Source organism: Salmo salar, chromosome 10, assembly GCF_965601325.2.
Source record: "Salmo salar chromosome 10, fSalSal1, whole genome shotgun sequence".
Taxonomy (NCBI): domain Eukaryota; kingdom Metazoa; phylum Chordata; class Actinopteri; order Salmoniformes; family Salmonidae; genus Salmo; species Salmo salar.
The window spans coordinates 25,512,947-25,539,234 of record NC_138300.1 but is presented as its reverse complement, the minus strand read 5'-3'; the positions used below and the strand labels follow the sequence as shown (position 1 = coordinate 25,539,234).

At 42.0% G+C, this 26,288-nt stretch overlaps 2 protein-coding genes across 11 annotated transcripts in view; both read right to left on the bottom strand.

Annotated features, from left to right (window-relative positions):
- Positions 1 to 6,961: 6,961 nt before the first annotated feature.
- Positions 6,962 to 13,960, bottom strand: LOC106613850 (major facilitator superfamily domain-containing protein 12). Its single transcript, XM_014216523.3, has 10 exons — positions 13,681 to 13,960; positions 11,637 to 11,847; positions 11,142 to 11,274; positions 9,535 to 9,738; positions 9,350 to 9,442; positions 9,132 to 9,224; positions 8,848 to 9,018; positions 8,653 to 8,747; positions 8,401 to 8,531; positions 6,962 to 7,728 (listed from the first exon to the last, which is right to left on the bottom strand). Exons 1-10 carry the CDS (start codon positions 13,958 to 13,960, stop codon positions 7,682 to 7,684), a joined length of 1,458 nt encoding a protein of 485 aa, XP_014071998.1. The 3' UTR covers positions 6,962 to 7,681.
- A 2,468-nt stretch (positions 13,961 to 16,428) lies between these two features.
- Positions 16,429 to 26,288, bottom strand: part of csnk1g2 (casein kinase 1 gamma 2a) — a 39,591-nt gene continuing 29,731 nt past the window's right edge. For 8 of the 10 annotated variants that reach the window (XM_014215707.3, XM_045687139.2, XM_045687136.2 and 5 more), the window contains 8 exons: positions 22,718 to 22,866; positions 22,297 to 22,531; positions 21,926 to 22,011; positions 20,156 to 20,240; positions 19,898 to 20,046; positions 19,573 to 19,653; positions 17,625 to 17,731; positions 16,429 to 17,411 (listed from right to left, as the gene is read on the bottom strand). In XM_014215707.3, the coding sequence (XP_014071182.1) occupies positions 17,357 to 17,411; positions 17,625 to 17,731; positions 19,573 to 19,653; positions 19,898 to 20,046; positions 20,156 to 20,240; positions 21,926 to 22,011; positions 22,297 to 22,531; positions 22,718 to 22,866 (947 nt within the window). In that variant the 3' untranslated portion in view covers positions 16,429 to 17,356. Of the gene's footprint in view, positions 17,412 to 17,624; positions 17,732 to 18,442; positions 18,551 to 19,572; positions 19,654 to 19,897; positions 20,047 to 20,155; positions 20,241 to 21,925; positions 22,012 to 22,296; positions 22,532 to 22,717; positions 22,867 to 26,288 lie in introns of all 10 variants that reach the window. The other 2 variants (XM_014215699.3, NM_001139596.1) reach the window with 2 other exon arrangements.

Sequence of the window (26,288 nt, the reverse complement as noted above, 5' to 3'; positions counted from 1 at the left end):
GACTGCCAAATTGTGACCAGGTTCACATAACTGCAGTTAGGATGTAGTCCGCTCTTACTGAAACTGAACACGAGACATGAGTTTTCGTGTACAACTTAAAAGTATGTTTATCTTCTTATGTTGTGCTTCTCCAACATTTTGGGGACAGAAAATAGTGTCTGTGTTCAAATGCATTTGACAGTGTAATCCAATATAGACTCACAGATTTGTCGCAATTGAGCTAACACAATAACAAAACATGAGAAAATGTGTGAATGCGTGCATGAGAGTGGTTTGGGAATATGCGTGACAGTACTTATGATCTACATGATAGTGTAAGCAAACAGATTTTTTTTGCTGATCAGTTGTAAGAGCGTACTCTGTCTCAAGTTTCTCACGAAGAGAGAAGTCATGCATTTAGGTCAAAAGAAAGACCTTGACCTAGTTTATTCTGCATCTGTGAACGAAAGAGTAATGAAACAAACACAATGTCAATTGTTTTCCCCTCAACAAATACTAAAATATAGATTTTAGTTCATAGTAATCAATCGATGAACTACAGTGGCACTATTGTCTCTATAAGTTGAATGTATAGTGTATTTTTGTGTGTGGTGATGCATGTAATATCTCTGAAGACACCAGGGGACACCTGCTGCCCACATGGTTTGTGTAGATTCATCAACATATTGACTTTCATACTATTTACCAAGAAATAAAGAAAATAAACTATCATGCAATGTATTCAGTGGGCTATAAATCATGGTGATGGTGGCCCACATATTTTGATCAAAACTAAATATTTGCAAAGCACAAAGTTCTGTATATTGGCACAGGACAGACAACACAGTGACGTTCACGATGTTAGTATAGGCATTCACTGTTGTTTTGACCACTTGTATATTAAGTTTTAGTATAAACAATTAGCCTAGGCCTAACCATTTTTGAATTCATGCATGTTCAAACTTTGCATTTTGGAATAATATCAACACCAAACAAGGTTATTATGAATGACGGGTATTTCTATGGCCATTTTTGTTTAAACTATAATAAATCTGTAAACTACAAAGCAACTGAAACATCTGGACGCACAACAATATTCAGTGAGATATCAGATAGCATAAAATACATCTTCAAACCAAAGGTAGTTTTAACAAAAGCGGTGGATAAAGGCAATAGAAATTATGATTTCAGGAATACTTAAAACACTGACCATACATAAAGACCTCAAATTAGTTTTCATGTGAACTCACCATCCACCAGGTTTTGGCCGTCATGTCATAGCACAGCTGCCATTTGATAGCATTGTCTGCTGCCTTGCCACCCATATGTGTGATGTTGGGGAGCTCCATGGAGAGCCAGATGTAACGCTACAGTGAAGTACGGACGCTCAGCACAACTCCAGTCTCACAGTCAGGCAGGAGTCACTTGCACACAGCTACCAGCCCTCTCCGGCATCTCCCTCTCTCATCCTTCCTTACCTCCCTGCAAGGCTCTCAGAGAGATTGGGTAGTCTACAGAGAGTGGGTAAGACCAGGAAGATTAGGACACCAGCAGCCAACTGCAGCCATACACACACACACACTCACTCCAGACCATATAGACACCACCACCACAGGCTGCTAGACAGCCTACCAAATTCCAGCTGTACTAACCCACACACACACACACACACACACACACACACACACACACACCACACACACACACACACACACACACACAAGTTTGAATAATATATCAAGCACACGTTTGGAAAAAACATAAGAGTGGGAAGATATTCAAAGAAAAACAACAGTACAGAACATATTAAAATTCAGACTATCCTAAAAAGACATATAGGCTAACCTTTGTTGAACAGAAAGTACAAAACGACCCATGTTCAAACGACCCATTCCTAAAAACAATCACCCCCATGTTATAAGAAGTGGACCCCACGAGGCAATCCTACTTCAAACAAGCAAGAGGCTGTGCTTTAAACTTTGCAAGCCCCTTTCTATATAGCTTTGAGTGAGCTTATGATACAGGGGCATCCGGTCTGTGGCTTTTCTCTCCCCCCCAGCCAAGGGAAGCCATCAGAGAGAGCAGCTTCTCACCCATAATAACCACACAGCTGGAGTCAGTTAACAAGGCTGTCTTCCAAGATTTTCCTTCTTTTTGGACTTTAAATGAGAGAAACTCATTACATGCTTTCATCGGAGTGTAGTCAGCAGGCATTCTGCACTGGCTTTTTCTTTTAAAGAGTGTAGAAAACAAATGTCTCTTCCACAAATCCTCCCCACTCCCCAGGCTTGAGGTTACCAGCCTTTGATTCATTAACATGTGTTTTGACCACATAAATGCTGAATGTGCATAGAAGAGATGTAGGTTACTCGTTTTGTCTTGTTATTCTTCCTTTGTTTCTCTCATAACTGTTTCTGTGGTCAAAGATATCAATGACCAAATATGTTGTTGCATGTTTCATGTTTTTAAAATTAGGCAAAAAAAAAGATACAAAATGAAGACCACCACACAGGTTTAACGATCCATTATGAAATACGTAGATCTAAAAAGAATCACTGAAATGTACAAAAGACTAACGTCTACTTTGCATAGGTATGGACAATGCAGACTTCTTTCTCATAATCTAAAACTGCATTTTTAAACTATCACTTTGTTTTTGACAACCCTAAGTGTTGTGATGAAAAATACAAGTGAGCATAAACCAGGCAATGGCATCAGTCCAACCACAGTGTCTCAGAGCATGCTGTTGGTTCAGACACTTCAGTTAGCATCTTCTCAGTAGAAAACAGAAGGTCTGCATGAACCACTGTCTAAACGAACCACATGCTTACTCTGACTTTATGAGCAAGCATGACCATAGAAAAAGGGCAAACCTCAGACGAGGATGACATTTCACCAACCTTCTTGGGGACAATTGGCTGAGACAGACTCAATGTTTTAAAATGATATGTCAGGCTTGAAAAGTGGAAAAGGCTGGCATTATTCAAACATAAAACCACAACTAAACTTTGGTGGCGCTCCGCAAATAAAACCAGAGTCATTTGAAATATCCTCATGAGGTGATATGCAACTTCTAATGGCTGGTGAAAGCTCTTTCAGGGTAAAAAAAAAAAAACAGCCCTCCTTTATAGGCTGTTGTTGGATCATACATGCTGTTGTAAGTATGTACGCTGGAGTAATGATATGGTAGTAAATGTGACTGTTTGAATTCCAGCTCCAGCAGGTCTGATCTGGACTTTTGCTGGCTGAGTTGGCATCATAACTCATGTACATTCTTTGGCCATCCACAATGAATCATGACCTATCCTTACTCTGAAAATAATGACACACTGCGACAGTAACCTTTTCCCTCCTCTAATTCTCTTTTCACAGAGTTTCATCAGGACAGTGTGGTAATATTGTGGCAACACTCTTTCCATACCATAAAGAGATGTTTCCCCAACCATAAAAATAATAATAGTTTCAAAAGGAAGGCTAAAAGTTGAGAAATTGTTGTGCCCACAAAAGGGGCATCATTCCATGACTCACAAATGTAACCCCATTCAATCAGGCACTCAACAAACAACCTCCATAACTCACAAGAAAATACATATTATTTGTCCAGGAGTGCGTGGACATCAATAGAACCCTCAGTAGTCTTCAACTGAAGAAAACACAAAACCAGTATCTGACTCAACATAGGCCTACTGTAGGCTAGTGGGCTACTTAGGCAATAGCTATGGTCCCAACACTGGTCCAGGGCGTTCCTGCAATAACAAACATAGCTAGTAGACTACTGGCTACATAAGCCCTACTTGAAGTCAAACAAAAAAATGCATTGACATTCTGCTACGTCGTAATTATGTGTTCTAACGTGTTTTAATGAGACTATCTATTTAGCTGCTTAGCTAAATTAGCAGCGTATAACAGCTAGCTAGCACTTCTGCAGCCTTCACATTTTTTGCCTACTTATTGTGGTTACGTAGCTAAGTTTAGTTTCAAACAAATACGTTTTCCTGTAAACACAAGCTGAAATTTCCTCTAAACGCCGAGTGAAAATTGATTCATTTATTTGAATGCAAAATGTTAGCAATGTTCTTGTCAATGACTGGCAAATAGTAGACTACTTTATCTTCATGGCTGGCAAATAGTAGACTACTTTATCTTCATGGCTGGCTAGCTAGCTAGCTATCTCACCTGTGTATGCCTACAGTCGACTTTCAAGTTGGCGGGAGTTTCGTGACGCTCTATATTCAATCGAATGAGCAAGCGCTCTGTCTGGTTGGTTGGCCCATGCAACGCATTTGAGCCGTCAATCATCCACATTTTGACTGCAGCACCTGACCTGAGTGGCTTGTTGCACCCATTACACCACTAATGAGTTAACTTCAGCATTGTCTTCCTGTTTCTATGTAAAATATAAAAAGTATATAATAAAAAAAGATACATGCCAGTTTATTAGGTACACCACCCTACACAAAAATGGATCTCTCCTACAGTCAAGTGGCCATGGCTTGCTATATAAAGCAGGCAAATAGGCATCAAGGCATTCAGTTACTGTTCATTGAGTGTTAGAATGGGAAAAAAGAGTGACCTAAGCAACTTTGAGTGTGGTATGATCGTCGGTGCCAGTCCCGCCGGAACCAGTATCTCAGAAACGACCACCCTCCAGGGATTTTCACACGACAGTGTCTATGGTTTACCGACAATGGTGCGACAAACAAAAAGCATCCAGTCAGCGGCAGTCCTATGGGCAAAAACAGTTAATTGATGCGAGGTCGAAGGAGAATGGAAAGAATCGTGCAAGCTAACAGGCTGGCCACAAACAGACCAATAACTGTGCAGTTCAAGGCCAGTACAACAATGGTGTGCAGAACGGCATCTCGTAATGCACAACTCGTCGATCCCTGTCATAGATGGGCTATTGTAGCAGATGACCACACCGGGTTCCACTCCTATCAGCTAAAAACAAGAAGAAGAGGCTCCAGTGGGCTCACGATCACCAACACTGGACAATTGAGGAGTGGAAAACATGGCCTGGAACATGACATCACGTTCAGTTTACTTGAGTGGCCTGCACAGTCCCCAGACCTCAACCCAATAGAGTATCTTTAAGATGAGATGGAACGGGCTGTTCACAGTACCAATATACCGCTGTCCAATCAGCAGAAACTGCGTGATGCTATCGCGTCAGCATATACCAACATCCCTGTGGAACGTTTTCGACACCTAGTAGAATTACCTGAAGAATTCAGGCTGTTCTGGAGGCAAAGGGGGGTCTGACCCGGTACCAAATGGGTGTACTTAATAAACTGTCCGGTGACTGTATATGTTTCATCCACAGTAGTCTGTAGTTTAGGCCAGTCAAACATCTCCTTAACTGTTTCACCTAATCAAGGGCTTGATAATCAGGTGAAAAGTTGAATCAGGTGTGACAGCTTTTGAATAGTTCAAATACATGGAATCACTGGGGGTCCCTGAGGTGAGGTTTGAAAAACCCTGGTTAAGGCTATACTGGCCTATAACAAATGAAAATGTATATTGTTACCACAAATGCAATGAAGTATTTAAATATAGCATAGTCAGAGTAAAAATAAAAACATAATTTCAGTACATGTCCATTGTCCAATGCTTTGTCTTTTATTGCAAAACAAATTCAACTCAAGGTACTCAACTCAAAGCAGCAGGGCAAACACACAGGAATAGGTCAGCGTGTCACAGATCCAAGAGCGCAACTCAAGCAGCTGTCGTGACTTGCCACAGTTATGTTGGGACACAAGAACTAATGTAAATGTCAAGTTGCTGTTTTAAGCCATGAAATATCTTCAGAAACCGAGACGTTGGCTATAATTACATCTGTTTGAGAGAATTTGATAGCTTCGAGGGGCCACAGAGCATAAAAGAGACATAGCATTGACATTGGAACAATGGACACCAATAGTTATTTTGATCAAGAATAGATGGGTTGGCCAAGTTAATTTTCAAACATGGTGCTGTCCTAAAATCAAGCCTCCTTATTTATACAATTGCTCACCAAGCACTTATAGCTTTATCGCTGGCAACACATTGGGGGAATTTCTGCTGTTTACATTCATCAGTTAACACTGAACAAAATCTGTTTGTTCTCTGACTCCCTCTAACTCTATTGGAGGTTATGTATCTGTGTGTTTTAAACACTAATTAGATGGTGTGTAGGAGGTGGTTTATGGTCAATCTGACACATTAATGAGAAAGAGCTCAGATTTAATGGGATTTATCCACTGATTAAATATTCCTCCTGAAGGAAGCATGATAGCTGTAGTTGACAAGCAGGCCTACAGTTGACAAGTAAATGACTGTGTGATATGTGCCTTCTTGGTAGGAGGTGGTTCATTTTCCAAGACACAACTGAAAAAAACAACTGATGAAGCAGCTAGTGGTGTAGAATGTCGTGTAGACTATCTTGATATACAGTATGATAACATTTAAATGGGGCAGCAAAAAATGTAATCTAAAAAATGTATTTGTCATATGGACTTATGAAAACAAAGAAGGGTGTCAGTCCTGAATAAGCCTCTGATGATGGTGTGCTTTCTGTACAACACTGTTCCAAATCTAGAGCCCCTGAGGGGACCACTCACAGTGTACCACCGCTCCCGCCCCCCACCAATTGCCAGCACAGACTCCAATTAGTGGTTCAACTAACAAGCAGTGATGACGCCCGCCCTCCAAATTACCCAAGACCGCATCTCTAAACAGTGCTTTGGGGAATCAGTTAGATGGCTGTAGGCTGAGCAACAAGCCCATCTCACAGAGAATAATGAAAGGACCTTTTCTCTCTTTGCTTCTCTTGATTATATTTCATAACCTTTGGACTCAACTGACTGTACTCACCAAATGGTTACAATGTGTAACTCACAACATTAAATTCAACCTTAACAACCACATAAATCCAAGCTGCAACGTGGTCATTTGCGATTGCTACCCAGGGAGCCCACCTGTGGAAAATAGTATGCAACTGTACTGATGATGAATTGTCTCATCTCTCTCTGTGAAGATGTGAGTGAGACGTAAATGTTTATTCCTCTGAGATAACCCATCTGCATTTTCATCAGAAACTAGGCATTGTGGTCATTTTGTCATTCTTTCCACCATGCATCAGGCAAACGTGTCCAAAAGCTCTCAAAATCGTAAAGGAAACAAGACATATTAACATTTTAAATCTGAAAAGAATCATGCAAAAACAGTTTACATCGCTAAGTGACTGACAATTTCAAAATCTGTACAATGAAAATCTGAAGGAAATAATGGAGACAATAAGCAACACACCCTGTTATGTATTATTTCATAACATCTATGGAAGAAAGAGAAAAAAGTGATTCCCTTTTAAGTGTAAAACATTGGCATGTCTGTGTAAGTAGACAGTATTATTATAAAGTAGAATATTGTACCCATTTATTGGTACCCATCATTGTAAATAAGAATGTTATTCACTGACTTGAGACATAAACATTTAAAAAATGATTTTTTCCCCCATAAATTCCCCATAAATGCATTACATCTAAATCGCTTAAAGGTATAGATAGATATGGGGATGTTAAAGTCTTGCTGTAAAGTTCCTATTGTATTTCCAGTGGGTATACTGAAAGTCTCCTGGTCTTTGTCCTGTGAACAGGCACAATGTTTTCCCCACAGATTAATCAGTGTAATGAATCTCTGTTCTTCAGTTGACTCCTGTGTAGTCTCATTCTCTATCTTCTGCCTCCATCTGGACAGAAGTACTGGGTAAACCTATGAGGAGAGAACAATGATAGGAAATACAGTGTGCCCATGTTTGAGTGCTGTTGTGTGCAAGGGCCATATCAAACTGAGGTGGTGTTCAACATTGTTTCCACTAGATGGAGACGTGGTTATATCTTATGGCAGTAAAAAAAAAAGTTTGGATAAGACATTATTTGTAATTAGCAAATACAAAATCCAAGTCAAAATATTTCTGGAATTAGTAGCTCAAACTTGCAAATATAAACAGCTAAGCATATTACCTATATACCTTCAAGCTGCATGCGGACTAATTTTAACCCTTCCCCTGTCAAAAATAATTTGATCATCAAAAAAATAAAAACACCTCTCTATAGAGCAGATCTCCCACCGTTTAACTGATTTTACTGTGAGACTGGAATACAGAGCAGTAAGTTACAACACCACCTCCACCAAGATCATACTCTCACAACCCAATAACCAGATATTGCACACACTCAGAGATAACATCTGCGTTCCCCTGCTCAGACGTTGCATGCATCAACCAATGGTTGCGTGCCACGTCATCAACTTTGCTGCAGTCACCAGATTGCTATAAAATATGTGGTTCTTCGATATGTGAAATACCTTACAGGCGTAAGATCTGGCATGCTTCAGCAATGTCTGAGCAGCGGAACATGACCAACAACTGATTTGGACACTTACGTTGGCGGATCCTAATAGGCCAGATGAGGAGGGTGCATAGGGAAATTGCTGCTGCTAAGGCCACACCCCCGGTCACAATCACCATGACATCACGATAGAACCACACACTTTCTGGACAGCTGTCTTGTGAACTGTATACAACCAAGAGCGATAGTTACTCGTAAAGTTGTACCCTGGTTTCCCTTGGGGTCTGCAAACCGCGCTACAGAAGGGATATTTAGAAGAACAGATCCCAGTCTGGTCCATACTCACTTGCAGGGATGCAGTCTCTGGATTATGACGACACCAATGCCATTGGCCACCTTATCTGTGAAGCTCATCGCCCCGTACACAAAGGCCCCACTTTGCTGCCAAACAAGGTCACAGTTAATTCCTTTGACATTGTGAGAAATGTCATGACAACAGTGGAGGAAAATCATCTAGCTACAACATGCAGGGTGTTCCTACCGTCTGCTCTCCAATCAGTTTGGCCGTCATGGAGAGCGACATGACCAGGATGGTGGCAGAGCCTGCACCCAGCAGTACAGCAGCTCCATAGATCAGCCTCCCTATGTTCATGCCCACCAACACCCAGGAGGAAAACCCCAGGATCAGCACAAGGCCAAGCAAATAAGTCATCTAAGGAGAGCGGGAATTACAAAATAAAAAATGGGTATACAGGAAACTTAATACTCTGGCTTTTTATACGATTTTTCTGACAGTTTTAAAACATCACAGACAGAAAAACTCACACTAATGCCTACGAGCTTGCTGATTGGCTTCATGACCAGAGAACACACAAACCCACTGACATACATCACTAATGGAACGGTGGCAATGAAGTTCTGGAAAAGGAGAAGGAAATGAGCCCAACATTACTAAACAGTCAGCAAGTTTCACAAGCACAAAGGATTCTGAAGAATGGTTATAAATGGCACCATTATAATGTATTATATGCATGTAGCCTTACCTTTGGTAGCAATAAGGAGTTGATGAGATACATGGAAACGTAGGTCTGGGACAAGTTGACTGTCAACCTGGTGCACATGTACAGAAAAGCAACCTGGACCAAAAGAAGCAGGTTTACAGTTTAAAATACACTTCCACAATACCTAAAGGTCCTTTATATTGTATACACTCAGATTAGAGAAAGACCTGGTAAAATGAAGGCTCCTTCAGCCAATGATTCCATTGGAGGAGAGATTGGGGTATGGTGTTATGGGAAGTTGGGGAGATCAGGGGTTGACTCTCATCATTCTGCGCGCCTGGCTCTTCCCTGTGAGGAACCCTCTCTCGGGTGCCCAGGTGGAAGACGAAAGAAAACACTGCCCCGATCCCCAGCACAATGAGGGACAGATCCTGATGGCAGGAGACAGAAGAGGGGAGGGAGAGACAAAGACAGACACAAAAGAGAGAGAGAGCGAGAGAGACAGACAGAAAGACAGAGAGAAACAATATATAGAATCGTCACCTTCATTCACCAAGTACATTTACCCATACCCAGAGTTTGCCTTAGAGAAGGCGTTGCCAGAAATAGACAATATACAAAAGAGAATATTGACACAGACATCATACAGAATATGCAATATCGGAACAGTAAACATAAAACTCTGGAGTATAGGCTGATTACAGAAAGAATATACAGAGGGGACATAGAGATATATAGTAGAGGGATGCCGCAGTGGCAAATATATACAGTACATATACAATGTTGTCGACATACTGCATTTGTGCTACAGTGCAGATTTGCATTAGAGGTCATTGATGACTAGGTGCAGTAATCGGCTCAATGCAAAATCAACGAATCCCTATGAACCCGATGGCCGGTTTATGAGGGACATAGCATGTCGGATGAAACTGCTCAGGTTGGCAGGCGGTTTTGGTCATGATTGATAGAAAGTAGATGGGATGGGTGCAGGGTGGTGGAGGTATAGTCCTGACGGCTGAGGGTGTTGTCAACTGAGGGGCAAGATGGCTGAGGAGACTATTGATGGCCGAGGGCACTTTGTGTTTCAAAACGACAGTAGAACTCGTTTGCAGTTTGTGATCTGTTGGAGAACCTTCCAGACAGACGAGCAGTCGTTAGATGCGCTCCTTGAAACAACTTTTGGCCACTTTAATCCCCTTGTTGAGCAGCTGCTTCGGAGTTCTATAATCATCTTTGTTGTTACACCTATGTGCCACCTCTTTAGCGGAGTGCAGCACTCGGAGTTCAGCATGAACCAGGGTTTGTAGTTGTTGAATTTGACAAAAGTGCTGGTTAGAATGCAGTTTTCCTCACAAACACTGATGTAAGATGTGACCCTGTCAGCGTAATCGAGAATGTTGGCGTTTTCATCTTTGAAAATGTCCCAATCGGTAGAGTCGAGGATAAAGTAATATCCAGGATTACAATCGAGAGCAGCCTACCCACCGGGCACAGATGTCAATTCAATGTATATTCCACATTGGTTCAATGTAATTTCATTGAAATGACGTGGAAACAACGTTGATTCAACCAGTGTGTGCCCAGTGGGTAGTCTGGGTACCAGTCTTTTTTAACTAACATTCTTCTCCTTGCCACTCCTGTCTTTGGCAAATGACAGGAGTGACAAAGAGTGGAATGTTAGTTAAAAAGACAGGTACCCAGACTACATTCAGCCATCATGACTAACAATCTGAACACCCATGTGTTCTTGAGGACTAAATGATCTTCCCATTTCAACTGTATTGTACCAGAGTACCGTTTGTAAAACAGTGAGGTCAGGAAGGGAAGCTCTTACCCTGAATATGGGGATGTCAACAATGCCCAAGCTGTCAGTGACAGAGGGATCTCCAGTCTGCTGGGCCTGGAAGTGAAAGAGTAACAAGGCCACAGCATACACTGTAATATTGGCCACCACCGTGAACGCATACCTACACAGTGAGAGAGACGGTACAAGGTTGTAAAACTACATCAGAAGATATCACTAATAATTAGACTATGTAATACTGGTGGTAAGGTGGCACCTTAAATGGGGAGAACGGGCTCGTGGTAATGACTGGAGTGGAATGGTATCAAATACATCAAACACAATTTGCAGGAGTTTGATGGCATTCCATTTGCACCATTCTGGACATTATAATGAACCATTCTCCCCTCAGCAGCCTCCGCTGGTACAGTACCTTATTTCTTTCACTTTAAACTGATTTCCTCATACATGCTTTTATTTAGGGCGATAAGAGTCACCTCACTAGATGGCTGTTTACCTCCTGCTAAAGTAGCCGATTCAGCTCACCTGTAGGCAGTGAGCTCCACCTTGGCATGCTCACTGGACACCAGCTCTGGGATGAGTGACAGGTGGGAGATCTGGGTGGTGGCCCAGCCAAACTGGAAGATGATGATGAAGGGGGTGAAATAGGTGAGCCACACCCACTGTGGAGTGTTGTCACCACATCCCAGACACGGGTTAAATATGAAGGGAAAGGAGATAAGTACACTGATAGTGCCTGTAAGGGTGGAGGGATACGAAGGATGAGGTCAGGGTAAACAAACTATCCAGCCTATGAGAGTTAGTCATGCATGGAACTAACAATAAAGAGAAATGTGGACAGGACAAATAAATCATTTTTTCATGAGCCTGTTGTAATGATGTTTAATCAGCTGGTCTAGTTATTATACGATTATTAGTTAATTGATGGTTTTTATAATACAGTATAATCCTGTACAATATGACTATATTTTACATTTTTATCCATAGGAATTAGGGTTAAGTGCCTTGCTCAAGAACACATACAGATTTTATCTAGTTGGCTCAGGGATTCGAACCAGCGACCTTTCGGTTACTGGCCCAACGCCCTTAACCACTAGTCCTACGTGTAAACTTACTGGGATTATTTCATAATTACATTAATAATGGTCCAATGCATGGGACATTTCAAAACCTAAAGCTGGGCACCCTTACTAGGTACACCTCTGTCCTTGACCCCCCAGAGGACCACTCACCCTGTAATCACAGAAAGTTGCTGGTTCAAGTCCTGCCTGTTCCCCCTCAAATACTACATTGGTGGTAGTGGTGAGATGATCCCAACAGTAGCTATATTTTCATTAACTTGCCCAGTGATTTTTTTGTCTACAGTTATACAGTTTGCATAGAAAATAGATTCAACAATACCCTGCATCATTTCCAATGTAGTCATTTAGCAGACGCTCTTATCAAGAGCAACTTACAATAGTGTGCATATACATTATCGTACTGGTCCCCCGTGGGAATGAAACCCACAACCCTGTCTTTGCAAGCGCCATGCTCTACCAACTGAGTTACATTGGACTCAAGACTGTTAAAAAAACATTCCTCGTGAAGCTGGTTGAGAGAATGCCAAGAGTGTGCAAAGCTGTCAAAGGCAAATGGTGGCTACTTTGATGAATCTCAAATACATAGTATATTTTGATTTGTTTACCACTTTTTGATTACTACATGATTCCATATGTGTTATTTCATAGTTTTGATGTCTTCACTATTATTCTACTATGTAGAAAATAGTAAAAATAAAGAAAAACCCTGGAATGAGTAGGTGTGTCCAAACATTTGATTGGTACTGTATGTGCCAACATAACGCCTGGGTCCGCGCCTTGGTGAACTTGCACTCCTGTAGATCTGAAATAATTGGATGGTGGAACTTAACAGCCAACCAGAAAAGCAAGGGCAAGCAATTCAGGCATTCTTGAAATACAGGAAAATCCTTGTCCTGCAAAGAAACATAATTTTGATAGTTGAAAAAATATATTTTGCAAGGAGTAGGCATTTAGAATTAAATGTGGATTGGAATTTATAGTTACGTGATTACATCACTTGCCCCCGTGTTCCTTAAAAAGTATTCGGCAATTACTTATTCGAAAAACATCGGTTTCCATCATCATTTGTCGCAATAAAGGAAGTTCGACAAAATAAAAATACACCCGTCTAACAGATACAAATATCGTCGATCTTTAGAAAACGTATCCTCTGCAGTTTCCTTTAGACCTACACATCTCGCAATGATTTTTTAGTTGTTATTGCGATATTTCTTTAGTCTAATAAACCTGGGACAATTGAAACCTGCCAACGGTCTCAAGCTTGTTGGAACTGTTCTCTTATTCTCATGTGTGCAAGAGATTTTCGACAGATGGAGTGTAACCTAGCCTACCTGCATGTAAGTATAGAATTATGGCCTCTGCCAAATGGTCTGGATCTTTATGGCACAGGTGCACTCACCTAATAGTGTTACTGGGTAACCCCTCAATTGCTACATAACTTTAGTTAAACCAGGTTAATCAATTATCATTATTGAAGTCATACTTACCGACTAAATGCCATGTTTTTCTTTTGCCATATGCTCCACATCCAGCTGTTCGATCCGACTCGATACCGACAAGGGGCGTGGAGACACCATCCGCTATTTGACCTATAAACAGCAATACACCTGCATATGTGCTCTTGAACCCAAGCACGGAATGGTAGTAGACCAATAGGTAGGTAAACCATAATGACGCGCAAAGGTCGTTCAAAAAGTGACCAGCTGCGTAACACAACCGCCTGAAGAGGGGTAAAGACCGCTCATTAGAGAGCAACTGGTCAGACATAACTGTTACCAACAATTTCACTTCAATATCAGTGATTTAAAAAAAAAAAGTTCCTTTCATATCCCCAAAAACGAGCTAAGGATACATTTCTTAATTGCGCAAGGCAACTCCAAAAACGCTCAACAATATTGCTAGAAAACTGAAACCAGCCAAATTAGGATTACATCAAACTGTTTCCCTGCTTGATCAGCTGAAACGATTTAACATAGGATTAGGTCAAACTAGGTCCTAAAACAAAAGACACTTTACGCAGGCTGAGTCTCAACCTGCACCCACAAGCCAGAGACTCCTATCTGCTGGCAAAATTGTTTAGAGTGAGTGCTCATGTCTTCAATGCCGCCTGTTAAAACGAAACCCATGAATTTGACATGGTTCTCCAATTTGCATTTCCAGTCCTGTAGAAACCAATATCATCCAAGTGCAGACTACTCAATGTAATCTAGCCTTGAACAGGCTGAACCTCCTACATACAGTATGTTTCGCTTCCCTCTCACTTCACTGAAATAGCTCAAATAACATGCTGAATACACTGTCATACAGGTTGATCAACAGCATCATGTGATTACAATCTGTGATATTTTCATATTGCAAAAGTCCTATGCATTTGTGGGTTATTTGAGTAAAACCTAGTGACAAGTGGTGCACCAGAGCTCAAACCACATAATCCTAATGGAGATTGGCCCGAATCAGAATGATCATGACATGAATATAAAGCTTCTTGTATTGGTGAAACTCATATTCATTCTGTTGTGTTGAATATTGTGTCACTGTTGAATATTGTATAACCAAAGCACTCACAGTATAGCCAGGGGTTAAATTAGGAGGAAAAGAAGTGGAGGAGTTCTACCACCTCCCTCGATAGACAGCACATCGTGGAAATCAAATAGATTTATGATAAAAATGATCATTGGAAAACAACGTCGGAGACAGTTCTACTACATGAAACATCTCAATTTAACCCAATGAATTAACCACTTAACTCCATTCATTTAGTTTAGTGAAACATATTTTCAATTACATCTATATTGCTCTTTTCAGTTTGAGACGTTTATGAAAATGTTCACATATAGCTGCTATTGATATTGTCATAGTTTTGTTTAGCAACCCTAACCCAATGCCCTCATGTCGACTTTTCCAGAAAAAGCTAACATCTATGACTGATCTCATTACAACAATAGATTCTGGGTCACATGGCCTTGACTCATAACCACAATGACACCAGCATACAGTATGCTACTTAAAAGGGCAAAGTGATAAATCAGTCTTTTGTAACAGGGAATATACACTAAGTGTACAAAACATTAGGAACTAATATTGAGTGCACCCCTCCGGCCCTCAGAACAGCCTCAATTCATCAGGGTATGGTCTCTACAAGGTGTCGAAAGCGTTCCACAGGGATACTGTCTAATGTTGACTCCAATGCTTCGCACAGTTGTGTCAAGTTGGCTGGATGTCCTTTGGGTGGTGGGCCATTCTTGATACACATGGGAAACTGATGAGAATGAAAAATCTAGCAGCATTGCAGTTCGTGACATATTCAAACCGGTGCGCCTGGCACCTACTACCATACCCCGTTCAAAAGCACTTAAATACATATTTTGTCTTGCCCATTCACCCTCTGAATGGCACACATACACAATCCACGTCTCAAGGCTTAAAAATCCTTCTCTAACTGGTCTCCTCCCCTTCATCTACACTGATGGCAGTGGATTTAACAAGTGACATCAATAAGGGATCATAGATTTCACCTGGTCAGTCTGTCATGGACAGAGCAGGTGTTCCTAATGTTTTGTCCACTGTGTAAATCTATACAGTAATAAAAAAATCAAGGGGACTTTGCTTGTGAACTAATATATATATATATGCACGGCCCCACACTGCAGTCATCTCTGATCAAAACCATTTGGGACAACTGTATATACTGTAGAGATGACAGAGCATGTTGTTGTGGTAACATCTCATGTTAGGCCATGACAAACATAGACCATTACCATGTTCAGGCAAAGATGCATGTAACTAATGCAGCGAGGAACTTCAAAAGAAAAACAGTTGTGCATCCAATACTTCTGGTGGAAACTTCAGTCATTGATGGGCTGTCGCTTCATTTGTCTTTAAAAAAAAACTTGACTTGCTTGCTGCTACTAACTTTGATCTGCCGTCATCAATGACTTGAATTGCTTAGCTCGCAATACACAAGCTTTAAAATCTTTCCTTTTTTTCCCAGAAAGTGCACATAGAGTTAACCTCCACTGTAAAGATCCCTTGATTGTCATAGCAGAGGAGATAGACTGTAGTTGTGATGGTGGAGACCCATACAGTCATTAGTGGAGACAGTATGACCTCTACATAGGACCACACCCTGGGAATGTCAGACATCGACAATGCTTTCAGAGAGATAAAGCACACACGCGCAGTCAATGAGCAACATTTGGAATAATTCAGATAAAATGTCATTGCAGGACACTTACTTGAGCTTTAAACATTTTACTTGGAAAGGCACAAACTATGATTTCCTGGTAAATGATTCTGATGTAAGAAATAAAACTGAAAGACATCTTGTTTCATGTAGATTGACATTTCGGCCCTTACTCAGATTTAAGCATTGTATAGGACTATTCCTAGATCAGTCTTTATTTTGTTGTTTGTTAATTTCAAACCTAGTATTCCGCTGTACTTTTGTTTTCTTTGAAAAGTGCAATAATAAGAAAAGAGCTTAATATCTGTTTCTTTCAATCTTCCACAGTACCTGAGGCCAGTGACTGTGCTACAAAGATTTCCAGAAACACTACAACATAAAAGTAAAAGTTTGTTTTCAATCCAGGAAGTCAACTTTGAAAACTACTGAGGATTAAATTACAAAAAAAATGAAAAAAAATCAAATGCATAAAGATCCTCCAATTCTGGTTTAGATGAAATGCTTCCTGTTGCGCTCAGTGATTCCAGAGTTAGTATTGTTCATTCTTGCTTCTTACCTTGATCCCATAAATAAAGGACTATTTCTATGGAACAGATTTCTTTCACTCGACTCATTGACAGTTTCCTCAGATCAATGGCTGTTGAACAGAAAATGTTCTGTATGGAATCTAAAATACAACAACTGTTTCAAACAGTATCTTTTTTTATATATTCACGTCACGGTATTCACGTTTCATTTTTACAGCTTTTAACGTTCTCTCAATCTCCCTTTACTATGCAGGTACTTTAAAATGTTTCTTTTCTTTTTTTAAAGGAGCCAGAGTCTGTAAGACAACATTCCTTTACACGTCTGTAGCAGGGGAGTGCTGAGAGAGAGAAGAGAGAAAGAAAGAGAGATTGGGAAAGAGATAAGATGGGTGATCTGTGTAGTTGCTTCCATTTAAAACTTGACAGTGACCAGAATGTTTCAAGTTCTTCTCTTCACTTGTGCCGCTGGAGGGGTTTCCTCTTTCTCCTTTTGAAGAAACAACAGCACCTGCAGGCAAGGATATACTATCATTTAGTTTCAAAGTAAATTAATGTTGCATATCAAAAAATGTCATGTTAAAAATGTAATGTAAACTCAAAACAGTATTTTGAATGAATGGGTTCAGAACCCATATTTCTATTTGACAGTGTGTTTCTTGCAATGACTGGCAGAGGTAGTGAGACCGAGCCAGTCAACCCCAGGGAAAGACAGCTGTCTTACTTTGTATCATCAGCCACCTCCACCTCCGTGGGAGCAGTAATGGGAGCGTTGGAGTGTCCTGCCGTCGGGTCGTCAGTGTTCAGCTCTCCATTTGTCGAGCTCATAACCTGTACAGGTGAACACAGGGAATTTTAGACAGGATGTCTGTTTTTAGGATATATGATCAAATCATGATACATTATCTGTACTTAATCCTTCATAGGAAATGAGTTAATTGAAGCATTAGCTTATAATTGTTACCCTTGACCACATTACATTGTAAATGTATCTACTAGTTGGCAAAAAGACGTAATAATTCCAAAGGGTGCAATTCCCTTCCAGAACACTAGATGGCACATTTGCTTTACTAATTATCCTAAAAGTTTCTAATCTGAGACTGGAGACTGTACATCACTTACCATTTAAAGCAAGTCATAATTGGACTATAGATATGAAATATCCAGTCAGATATTCAAATGTTTTTAAACAGAGGTATCTTCTGAGCTGCTGTTGCCCCTTCATCCCTTCAAAGTGGAGTCAGCGCTGAGACTGTTCATAATCAATGAGATCCCTTTTCTAGGGAGAGGGGAGGGGGGTTCCTGTCCTGATAAAATGTTTCAATGACAGTGACCGCATGGTTCTCCTGACAGCTTCCCTCCCCTGTTATCAGCCTGGAGCAGATGAGTGAAGCAGAGCAGAGCAGACAGAGCGAGCAGACAGACCGAGCAGACCGACAGACAGACAGACAGACCGGCAGACAGACAGACAGGCAGAGAGGCAGAGAGGCAGAGGCTGGGGTGGACAGACCATCATGCAGCACCATGCGCAGCAAGCAGTACCTGTACAGAGCCCCCCAGCCTTTCGGCCGTGAGATGCGACCCCAGTGTCTCCTTATTGGTCATTGGAGAGGGCTGACGCTGAGACTCATCTCCTTTGGGCTCAGGAGACTGACGCAAAGAGCACAGGGGGAGGGGAGGCAGGTTATGGGGGCAGGAGTGAAGAGGTGGAAGGTAATGTGGTGGTGATGGGGGAGTGAATGGGGAAAGAAAGTCAACAAAAACAAACAAACGAAAATAAATACAGAAGACATCTCACAAGAAGCAGGCTTGTTAAAACAGACTATGTTAACAGAAGGAAAATGGAGCAAAACCAAGCAGAGCCCACTGCCTCATGCAGGAGTGAAAACAGCCTTGATCGGAAACACTAAGTATCTAGTCTTTTATTCCAAAATCTATATTTTCTTCCAGCCCGCAGCAATCTCCTGTCTATTGTCCTGACTGAATTAGCTAGTCATTGTTGTGACTATTCCTGGTTTCTGTAATAAACTCTGTGATTGTTTGTACTATGCAACGTGTTGCCTGTTTATGTTCATAAATGATGATACTCATTACATTGTACTGGAGAGTCATAATTACAGCCGCGAGTACACGGCAAAGGACAATTATAAAACCTTGTGCTTTTTTAGAGAAAAAGATTGAAAAAGACTAATAAGGTCTAAAAAACATGATGTGTCATGTTGATGACAGTGTAGTAGGATCAAGGCTCAAATAGCATGCTGATAGAACCAGGAAGAGATTAGAAAGCATGCAATTTTGCCACACACGAAGCAAACTGCTTTGTCATTGCTGATGTGAACAACGCACTGCATTTTGCAAAGCAATGACTCGTTTTTAAGGAGAAAGGGAAGACAAAACCCTCCAATGCTAAAGCAGTTGAACTTTCAAAAATGATGCTACAACATTTAACCACAATTATAATAGGGCCATCAGTTCCCTATCATTCTTGCTCAATCGCAAAAACAGAGTAAAGAGTAGATTAAAGAGGACGGAGTGAATAAAGGTAACACTGTAAAAGAGGCCATATTCTTGAGGAAGCTGAGAGCAGGACAGGAGGGTTGGCAGTTGCCTCTGAGACAAGGGGGAACTCGACTGACAAGGTGGGTGGGTGTTGCGGGCGGCGGTGAGGTCACCTGGTTTTTGGTCTGCTGTTGTGCTTTGTCTCTGCTGGGCTGAGCGGGTGTGTCACTGGGGATGGGGCCTATCGGTGTAGGCTATGGTGGGGGACAAAATGACACAGCATTTTATCTAGGACATAAAATACTTTACTCCGACCACAACATGAAGATATGAATATCTAAAAAAATAAATAGGCCCTTGAACCGCTAAGACATCACAGGAAATATCCCGTCTGATTATTTACAGAAAAAGACAAATGAAAATCTGCAGATAGAGGGGTCAAGCGGTCCCCTCAAAACTTTGAATAGGGAAAAGAAACAAGTGATGAAGGAGACTCACAAGTGGCTTGCCGACCCAGTCGTATTCATAATCAAAGACATAGCCGTTCCTATCGAAGAGGTCAGTGAAGAGTTTCCGTAAGTAGTCGTAATCAGGTTTCTCAAAGAAGTCCAGCCTCCTCACGTAACGCAGATAGGTGGCCATCTCTTCTGCAGGACGAAGGCACACAATTATTACATTTGCATAAACTGATCTAGAACTAGACCTAAACAAAAAGGAAGGAGTAACACATTCCAAATGAAACCAATCAAATCTGACCCGGGAAGCTTTCACAAAGCACTTCAATTGGAGTAGCTCGCTTGGTATCTCCAATCTTCTGATACCTCTCCTTCAAAGTGTCTGCCTGGAATCAACAAAGTACAACAATTATTCTCCCACGCTTTTAGCTTTAATTCCCACACAGCACAGTAGAGTCGAAAAACTACAGCTTTGCAGAAAGCAAAATATTATGCCAAATTTGGGGCAATACATAGCTGGAGGCAGTGTAATTGAATGGGAATAATGTTCACACGTAGAAAATTAAAGTCTTAGTTCGCATCCACATGCGAATCCTCTCGTAAGCCATTTTATATCTTGAGTCATCCCATTGACATGAGGCTGTTATACAGGGGGGTTCTTATTTTTTTAATTTAACCTTTATTTAACTAGGCAAGTCAGTTAACCTCTATGGGATCGGTCTCCCCCCACGGGACGGTTCAGCTAACGTAGGCTAATGCGATTAGCATGAGGTTGTAAGTAACAACAACATTTCCAAGGACATAGACATATCTGATATGGGCAGAAAGCTTAAATTCTTGCTAATCTAACTGCACTGTCCAATTTACAGTAGCTATTACAGAGAAAGAATACCATGCTATTGTTTGAAGAGAGTGCACAGTTATGAACTTGAAAATGTATTAATAAACCTATTAAGCACATTTGGGCAGTCATGATACAACATTTTGAACAGAAATGCAATGGTTCATTGAATCAGTCTAAAACTTTGCACATACACTGCTGCCATCTAGTGGCCAAAGTCCAAATTGTGCCTAACCTGGAATAGTACATTGTCACCTTTCTCTTGCATTTCAAAGATGATAAAAAATAAATAATAATAATAATGCATCTTTGTATTATCTTTTACCAGATCTAATGTGTTATATTCTCCTACATTAATTTCACATTTACACCAACTTCAAAGTGTTTCCTTTGAAATGGTATCAAGAATATGCATATCTTCGCTTCAGGCCCTGAGCTACAGACATTTACATTTGGGTATGTCATTTTAGGTGAAAATGTAAAAAAAAGGGTCCGATCCTTAACAAATTTTTATTTACAATGACGGCCTACCCCAGCCAAACCCTAACCCGGACGATGCTGGGCCAATTGTGCACCACCCTATGGGACTCCCAATCACGGCCGGTTGCGATACAGCCTGGAATCAAACCGGGGTCTGTAGTGACGCCTCTAGCACTGGGATGCAGTGCCTTAGACCGCTGCGCCACTCAGGAGCCCCCCAAAAATAGTTCTGAGTTCTACCATGATATTCTACAGTTGGATAGCTATATGCTGCCACACAGGTCCTCTTCCTGACACTAGCCTGGGTGGAGAGGACCTTAAAGGGGAAAGTGTGGGAGTGACTTATGTTGGTAAAATAACATGACATTTACATCTATTAAAAACGGCAGAGACCAAAAGGTATGAGCTAAACGGTGGTATCCAGTATAAATTGTACAATGATAGAAATAAAACAATTACAAAAATGTAGAAACTGCATTATATGAATATGTTTTTCCATTGTTAATTCAATTACACAGAGACGATTCAAATCTTAGGAGGTGAAAATCCTTCCTGTGTATGGTTACAGCACTATTTACATTGTATTTTCCCCTAGCATGTCTTCCTCGTCCCTAAATACTGTAAACACTTTCTAGAGTCTGAGGCCTTGAAATGTCACTTGGGTCTTGAATGAGAGAAGTTATTTTGTGCTGGGGGGCTAAGTGACAGGGTGAGTGTCTGAGATCATGTAGATATCATGAAACTGTATACCTTCAGGCCTTGCCAGGGAAGGCTGCCTCGCAGGAAGTACATAAACATGTGACCCAGAGCCTCCAGATCATCCCGTCTGCTTTGCTCTGGAGGAGAAGAAGAGTTTGTCACTCACACAATTATCCACCACTTCAACTATATATGACACCATAAGGCTTAGGTCATAATGTGAAAATCTAAAATGCATCAATCAATGCATGATCCATCTACATGAAGTTATGCATACAGATCTCAAGTTGGGATTCAGCTCTTACTGAACATAATAGAAAACTTGATAATCAACTTCAGCCCAGGACAGGGTCACAGGATTAGGAAAGAAAAGGTCCATCTTTCCAATAACACAGCAGCGTGTCTTCATGATCATTTCTCACCTTTCCCCAGGTGTGTGTTGATGCTCATGTAGCGCGCCGTGCCTGTCAGGCTCTTGTGCTCCCGGTACGGGATGTGTTTTTTGGTCTCGGGGTCGATGTATTCTTTGGCCAGCCCAAAGTCGATGATGTGGATTGTGTGCTGCCTCTTGCTGCCCGGCCGCCCCACCAAAAAGTTCTCTGGCTTCACGTCTCTGTATATCAAGCTCTTTGTGTGGACAAACTCCATCCGCGTTATCTGGGAGATAGAGCATTGAGCATGTAGACAAGCTATGATCTCAAACTCTCTCAGTGCACTTTTCAAATGCAAACACTGTAAATGAGCCATCGGCACATCTATAGACTATAGAGATAACATCATTATAAAATATGGGTTGGGCACCTGTGTGTAAGACACTTACATAAACAACAATTCAAATCTTACCAGCTGTATGGCTATCATGAGGACGGTCTTGAGGGAGAAGGTGCGGTCACAGAGATCAAACAGGTCTTCCAGGCTGGGCCCCAGCAGCTCCAGCACCATAGCATTGTACTTCCCACATGGCCCAAAGTAGTACACCTGAGGAATACCCTCTGCAACACAGAGACAGGCAGGGACACATGATATGAGTGGGACCACACAACTTACAGGGAGAGTGCTAGCATCCTAAGGGTTTAAAAAAGGCTTAACTACTAACCATCTGTTTTAGCATCATAAGAGCCACAGATATTCTAAAAGCATTAGGCCCTTCTAAAAAAGCTTAGAGGCGGAGGGACTACGGATGCATGAAAGGTGGTAGTTAAAAAAGGGTAGTAGGGCTTTGACTTGCTGACATGAAATCAGGCTACAGAGCCATGTTGATATTGAGCAGCCTATGTGTGTGGGAAGGCGGTTTCGATTAGAACAACATGGATGGTAAACAAAAACGTGTCAACGTTGATGCCGTGTGATGGAAAAAAACTGTTTGCCAACACGCCCTGTCATGTGGTCATACACTATATGTACAGAAGTATGTGTACACTCCTTCAAATTAGTGGATTCGGCCATTTCAGCCACACCCGTTGCTGACTGGTGTATAAAATCGAGCACACAGCCATGCAATCTCCATATACAAACATTGGCAGTAGAATGGCCTTAATGAAGAGCTCAGTGACTTTCAATGTGGCACCGTCATAGGATGCCACCTTTCCAACAAGTCAGTTCATCAAATTTCTGCCCTGCTAGAGCTGACCCACTCAACTGTAAGTACTGTTATTGTGAAGTGGAAACGTCTAGGAGCAACCATGGCTCAGCCGCGAAGTGGTAGGCCACACAAAATCACAGACACGCTCTGTAGGCCACACAGGACCGCCGAAGAACATAAAAATCGTCTGTCCTTGGTTGCAACACTCTACTGAGTTCCGAACTGCCTCTGGAAGCAACGTGAGAAGAAGAGCTGTCCGTCGGGAGCTTCATAAAATGGGTTTCCATTGCTGAGCAGCAGTAGACAAGCCTAAGATCACCATGTGCAATGCCAAGCGTTGGCTGGAGTGGTGTAAAGCTCGCCGCCATTGGACTCTGGAGCAGTGGAAACACGTTCTCTGGAGTGATGAATCACGCTTCACCATCTGTCAGTCCAACGGACAAATCTGGATTTGGCGGATGCCAGGAGAACGCTACATACTCGAATGCATAGTGCGAACTGTAAAGTTTGGTGGAGAAGGAATAATGGTCTGGGGCTGTTTTTCATTGTTTGGGCTAGGCCCCTTAGTTCCAGTGAAGGGAAATCTTAATACTACAGCATACAATGCCATTGTTGACAATTCTGTGCTTCCAACTTTGTGGTAACAGTTTGGGGAAGGCCCTTTCCTGTTTCAGCATGACAATGCCCCCGTGTGCACAAAGCAAGGTCCATACAGAAATGGTTTGTTGAGATCGGTGTGGAAGAACTTGACTGGCCTGCACAAAGCCCTGACCTCAACCCCATCAAACACCTTTGGGATGCTCTTGTGGCTAAATGGAAGCAAGTCCCCGCAGCAATGTTCCAACATCTAGTGGAAAGCCTTCCCAGAAAAGTGGAGGCTGTTAAAGCAGCAAAGGAGGGGACCAACTCCATATTAATGCCCATGATTTTTATTCAACGAGCAGATGGCCACATACAACATGACCAAAAGTATGTGTGACCTGGGAGGAATTTAGGAGTTTATCATCACAGTAAAAATTCTCTGAAGAGGAGACTTCCAGTTTAACAGTAACTCTATTCCCTATGTGGAATAGAACAAAGGGCAATGGCCATTTGTGACCCCATGGCCACCATGACCTTATGGTCCAGCCTCCAAGGACACATACAGCTCCAGGTTATGTCTCACCAGTTCAGACCAGTATCTGATACCAGTGGCCTTCATTCCATTCCTTGGCTGGCAGTTGTGCCAAAGTGACTGCATGCTCCCCTCCCAGCAGGCGGCTGTCGCTCCGAGGGCACCCCGACCCCGTCAGAGAGAGGACAGGATCAGCAGCTTTAATAGTATGGCAGGCTGGCCGGGAGGCTGTGTGAGTGTGGGGAGGAGGGGAGAGATTAGAGCAGGATTTACCTGATCACCCCTCATGTCACTCCCACAGCGAAGCAGTGCAGATCTCACACATCCACACAGCTGTCCCAGGGCGCTTTCGGCAGCAGGACTTGCCTGGTAATGATGGCAATGGTGGACGAGGCAGCAGCGACAAAAGATCAACAAGTAAGCTGACTCATCAAAGCCCGCCCAAATCTAGAGGGAGGGCATTCAGCAGCCCTGCCAATGCACTGATCAATTGGAAAGTGCCTACGCTAGAACAACTGTCCCTGGCTACACCTACAACACTCCCTACTGGGGAACACAACAAAGATAACAGCTGGGGAAAAGCTTCAACTGAAATGGAAAAGGCCTAGAATAAATGTCAATTTCAGAGAAACCATTCAAAAGAGAATGATTTTATCTTTGACAAAAGCTAGACCTAATCATATTTGCTAAGTATTATGTGGATGATGTTATTGCAGTGTAAAAATAACCCTAGCCAATCACGCCTGTAATAAAAGCACTTATGCAAGGGGTGAGTGGTTTCCTAGAAACTATTCTTTATCGTGATTTATGACAGCAGATATAATTGGCTGCTGTCCGCAGCACCACTAGCTTCAAAGTCTATTCTGCTGCCTTCCAGTGCCATTCTGTGCACTGCTCACAACCCACTCTCTCCAAACACAAGTGAAACGTGTCTGGAACAATCCAGAGTATTGTCTCAGACAGGGGCCCCTCTCAGTCTGGCCACTGTGGCAGACAATGTTGCCCTACAATGAAATGTCAAAGTTTAGGCCGAGCCCGAGAGGGAGGCGGTCTCAATTAAACATTTAGAATGCCGAGTGCATCGGGGAGAGAAAAAGAGGCGCTGATTTCATTAGGCCGGGCTGTGGCGATGTAGCCGGGCTGAAACGTGATCGTCCAGCCGGCCTGCCCTGCATAGAGCCTGTCTGACTCAGTGGTAGATTATGTTATCCATCCCAGGCAGGCAGCGCATAAAATATCCAGACTGCTCTGGACTGGATGGACCACAGAAGATCACTGCAAACTCATACTCAAAATGGCACTGATTGATTTATCACTCCCAAGATACCAGGGCAGTGGGCATTGGAGAAGGACACATACGACTTGTGTAAGAGCAGGCAATGCTGCGAGGCAAAGCTTTGACGATGGGTTACTAAATATTCACATGCACTGATATTATCAGTGAAATCTTAAATCATCTCATAAGGAGACGTGAAATCACTGCATGCGACCAAAGTGAAGAACATGCTATCAGGACTGTGAGCTCAGTCAACCAGTCATCCAGTTCAATTATTCATAGTGACGTAAAAAGTGTATGTCGTCTCAGACACCCCATGCTCATTGGTTAATGTTGGGGTTGGGGCGTGGCCAGACCAGCTAGTGTGTGTAGCTGAATGTGTTGTTCTAGTGATTGGGTGCTTTCCAGGGCAGGCGAGAATTAACACTCTTAAGATAAGCTC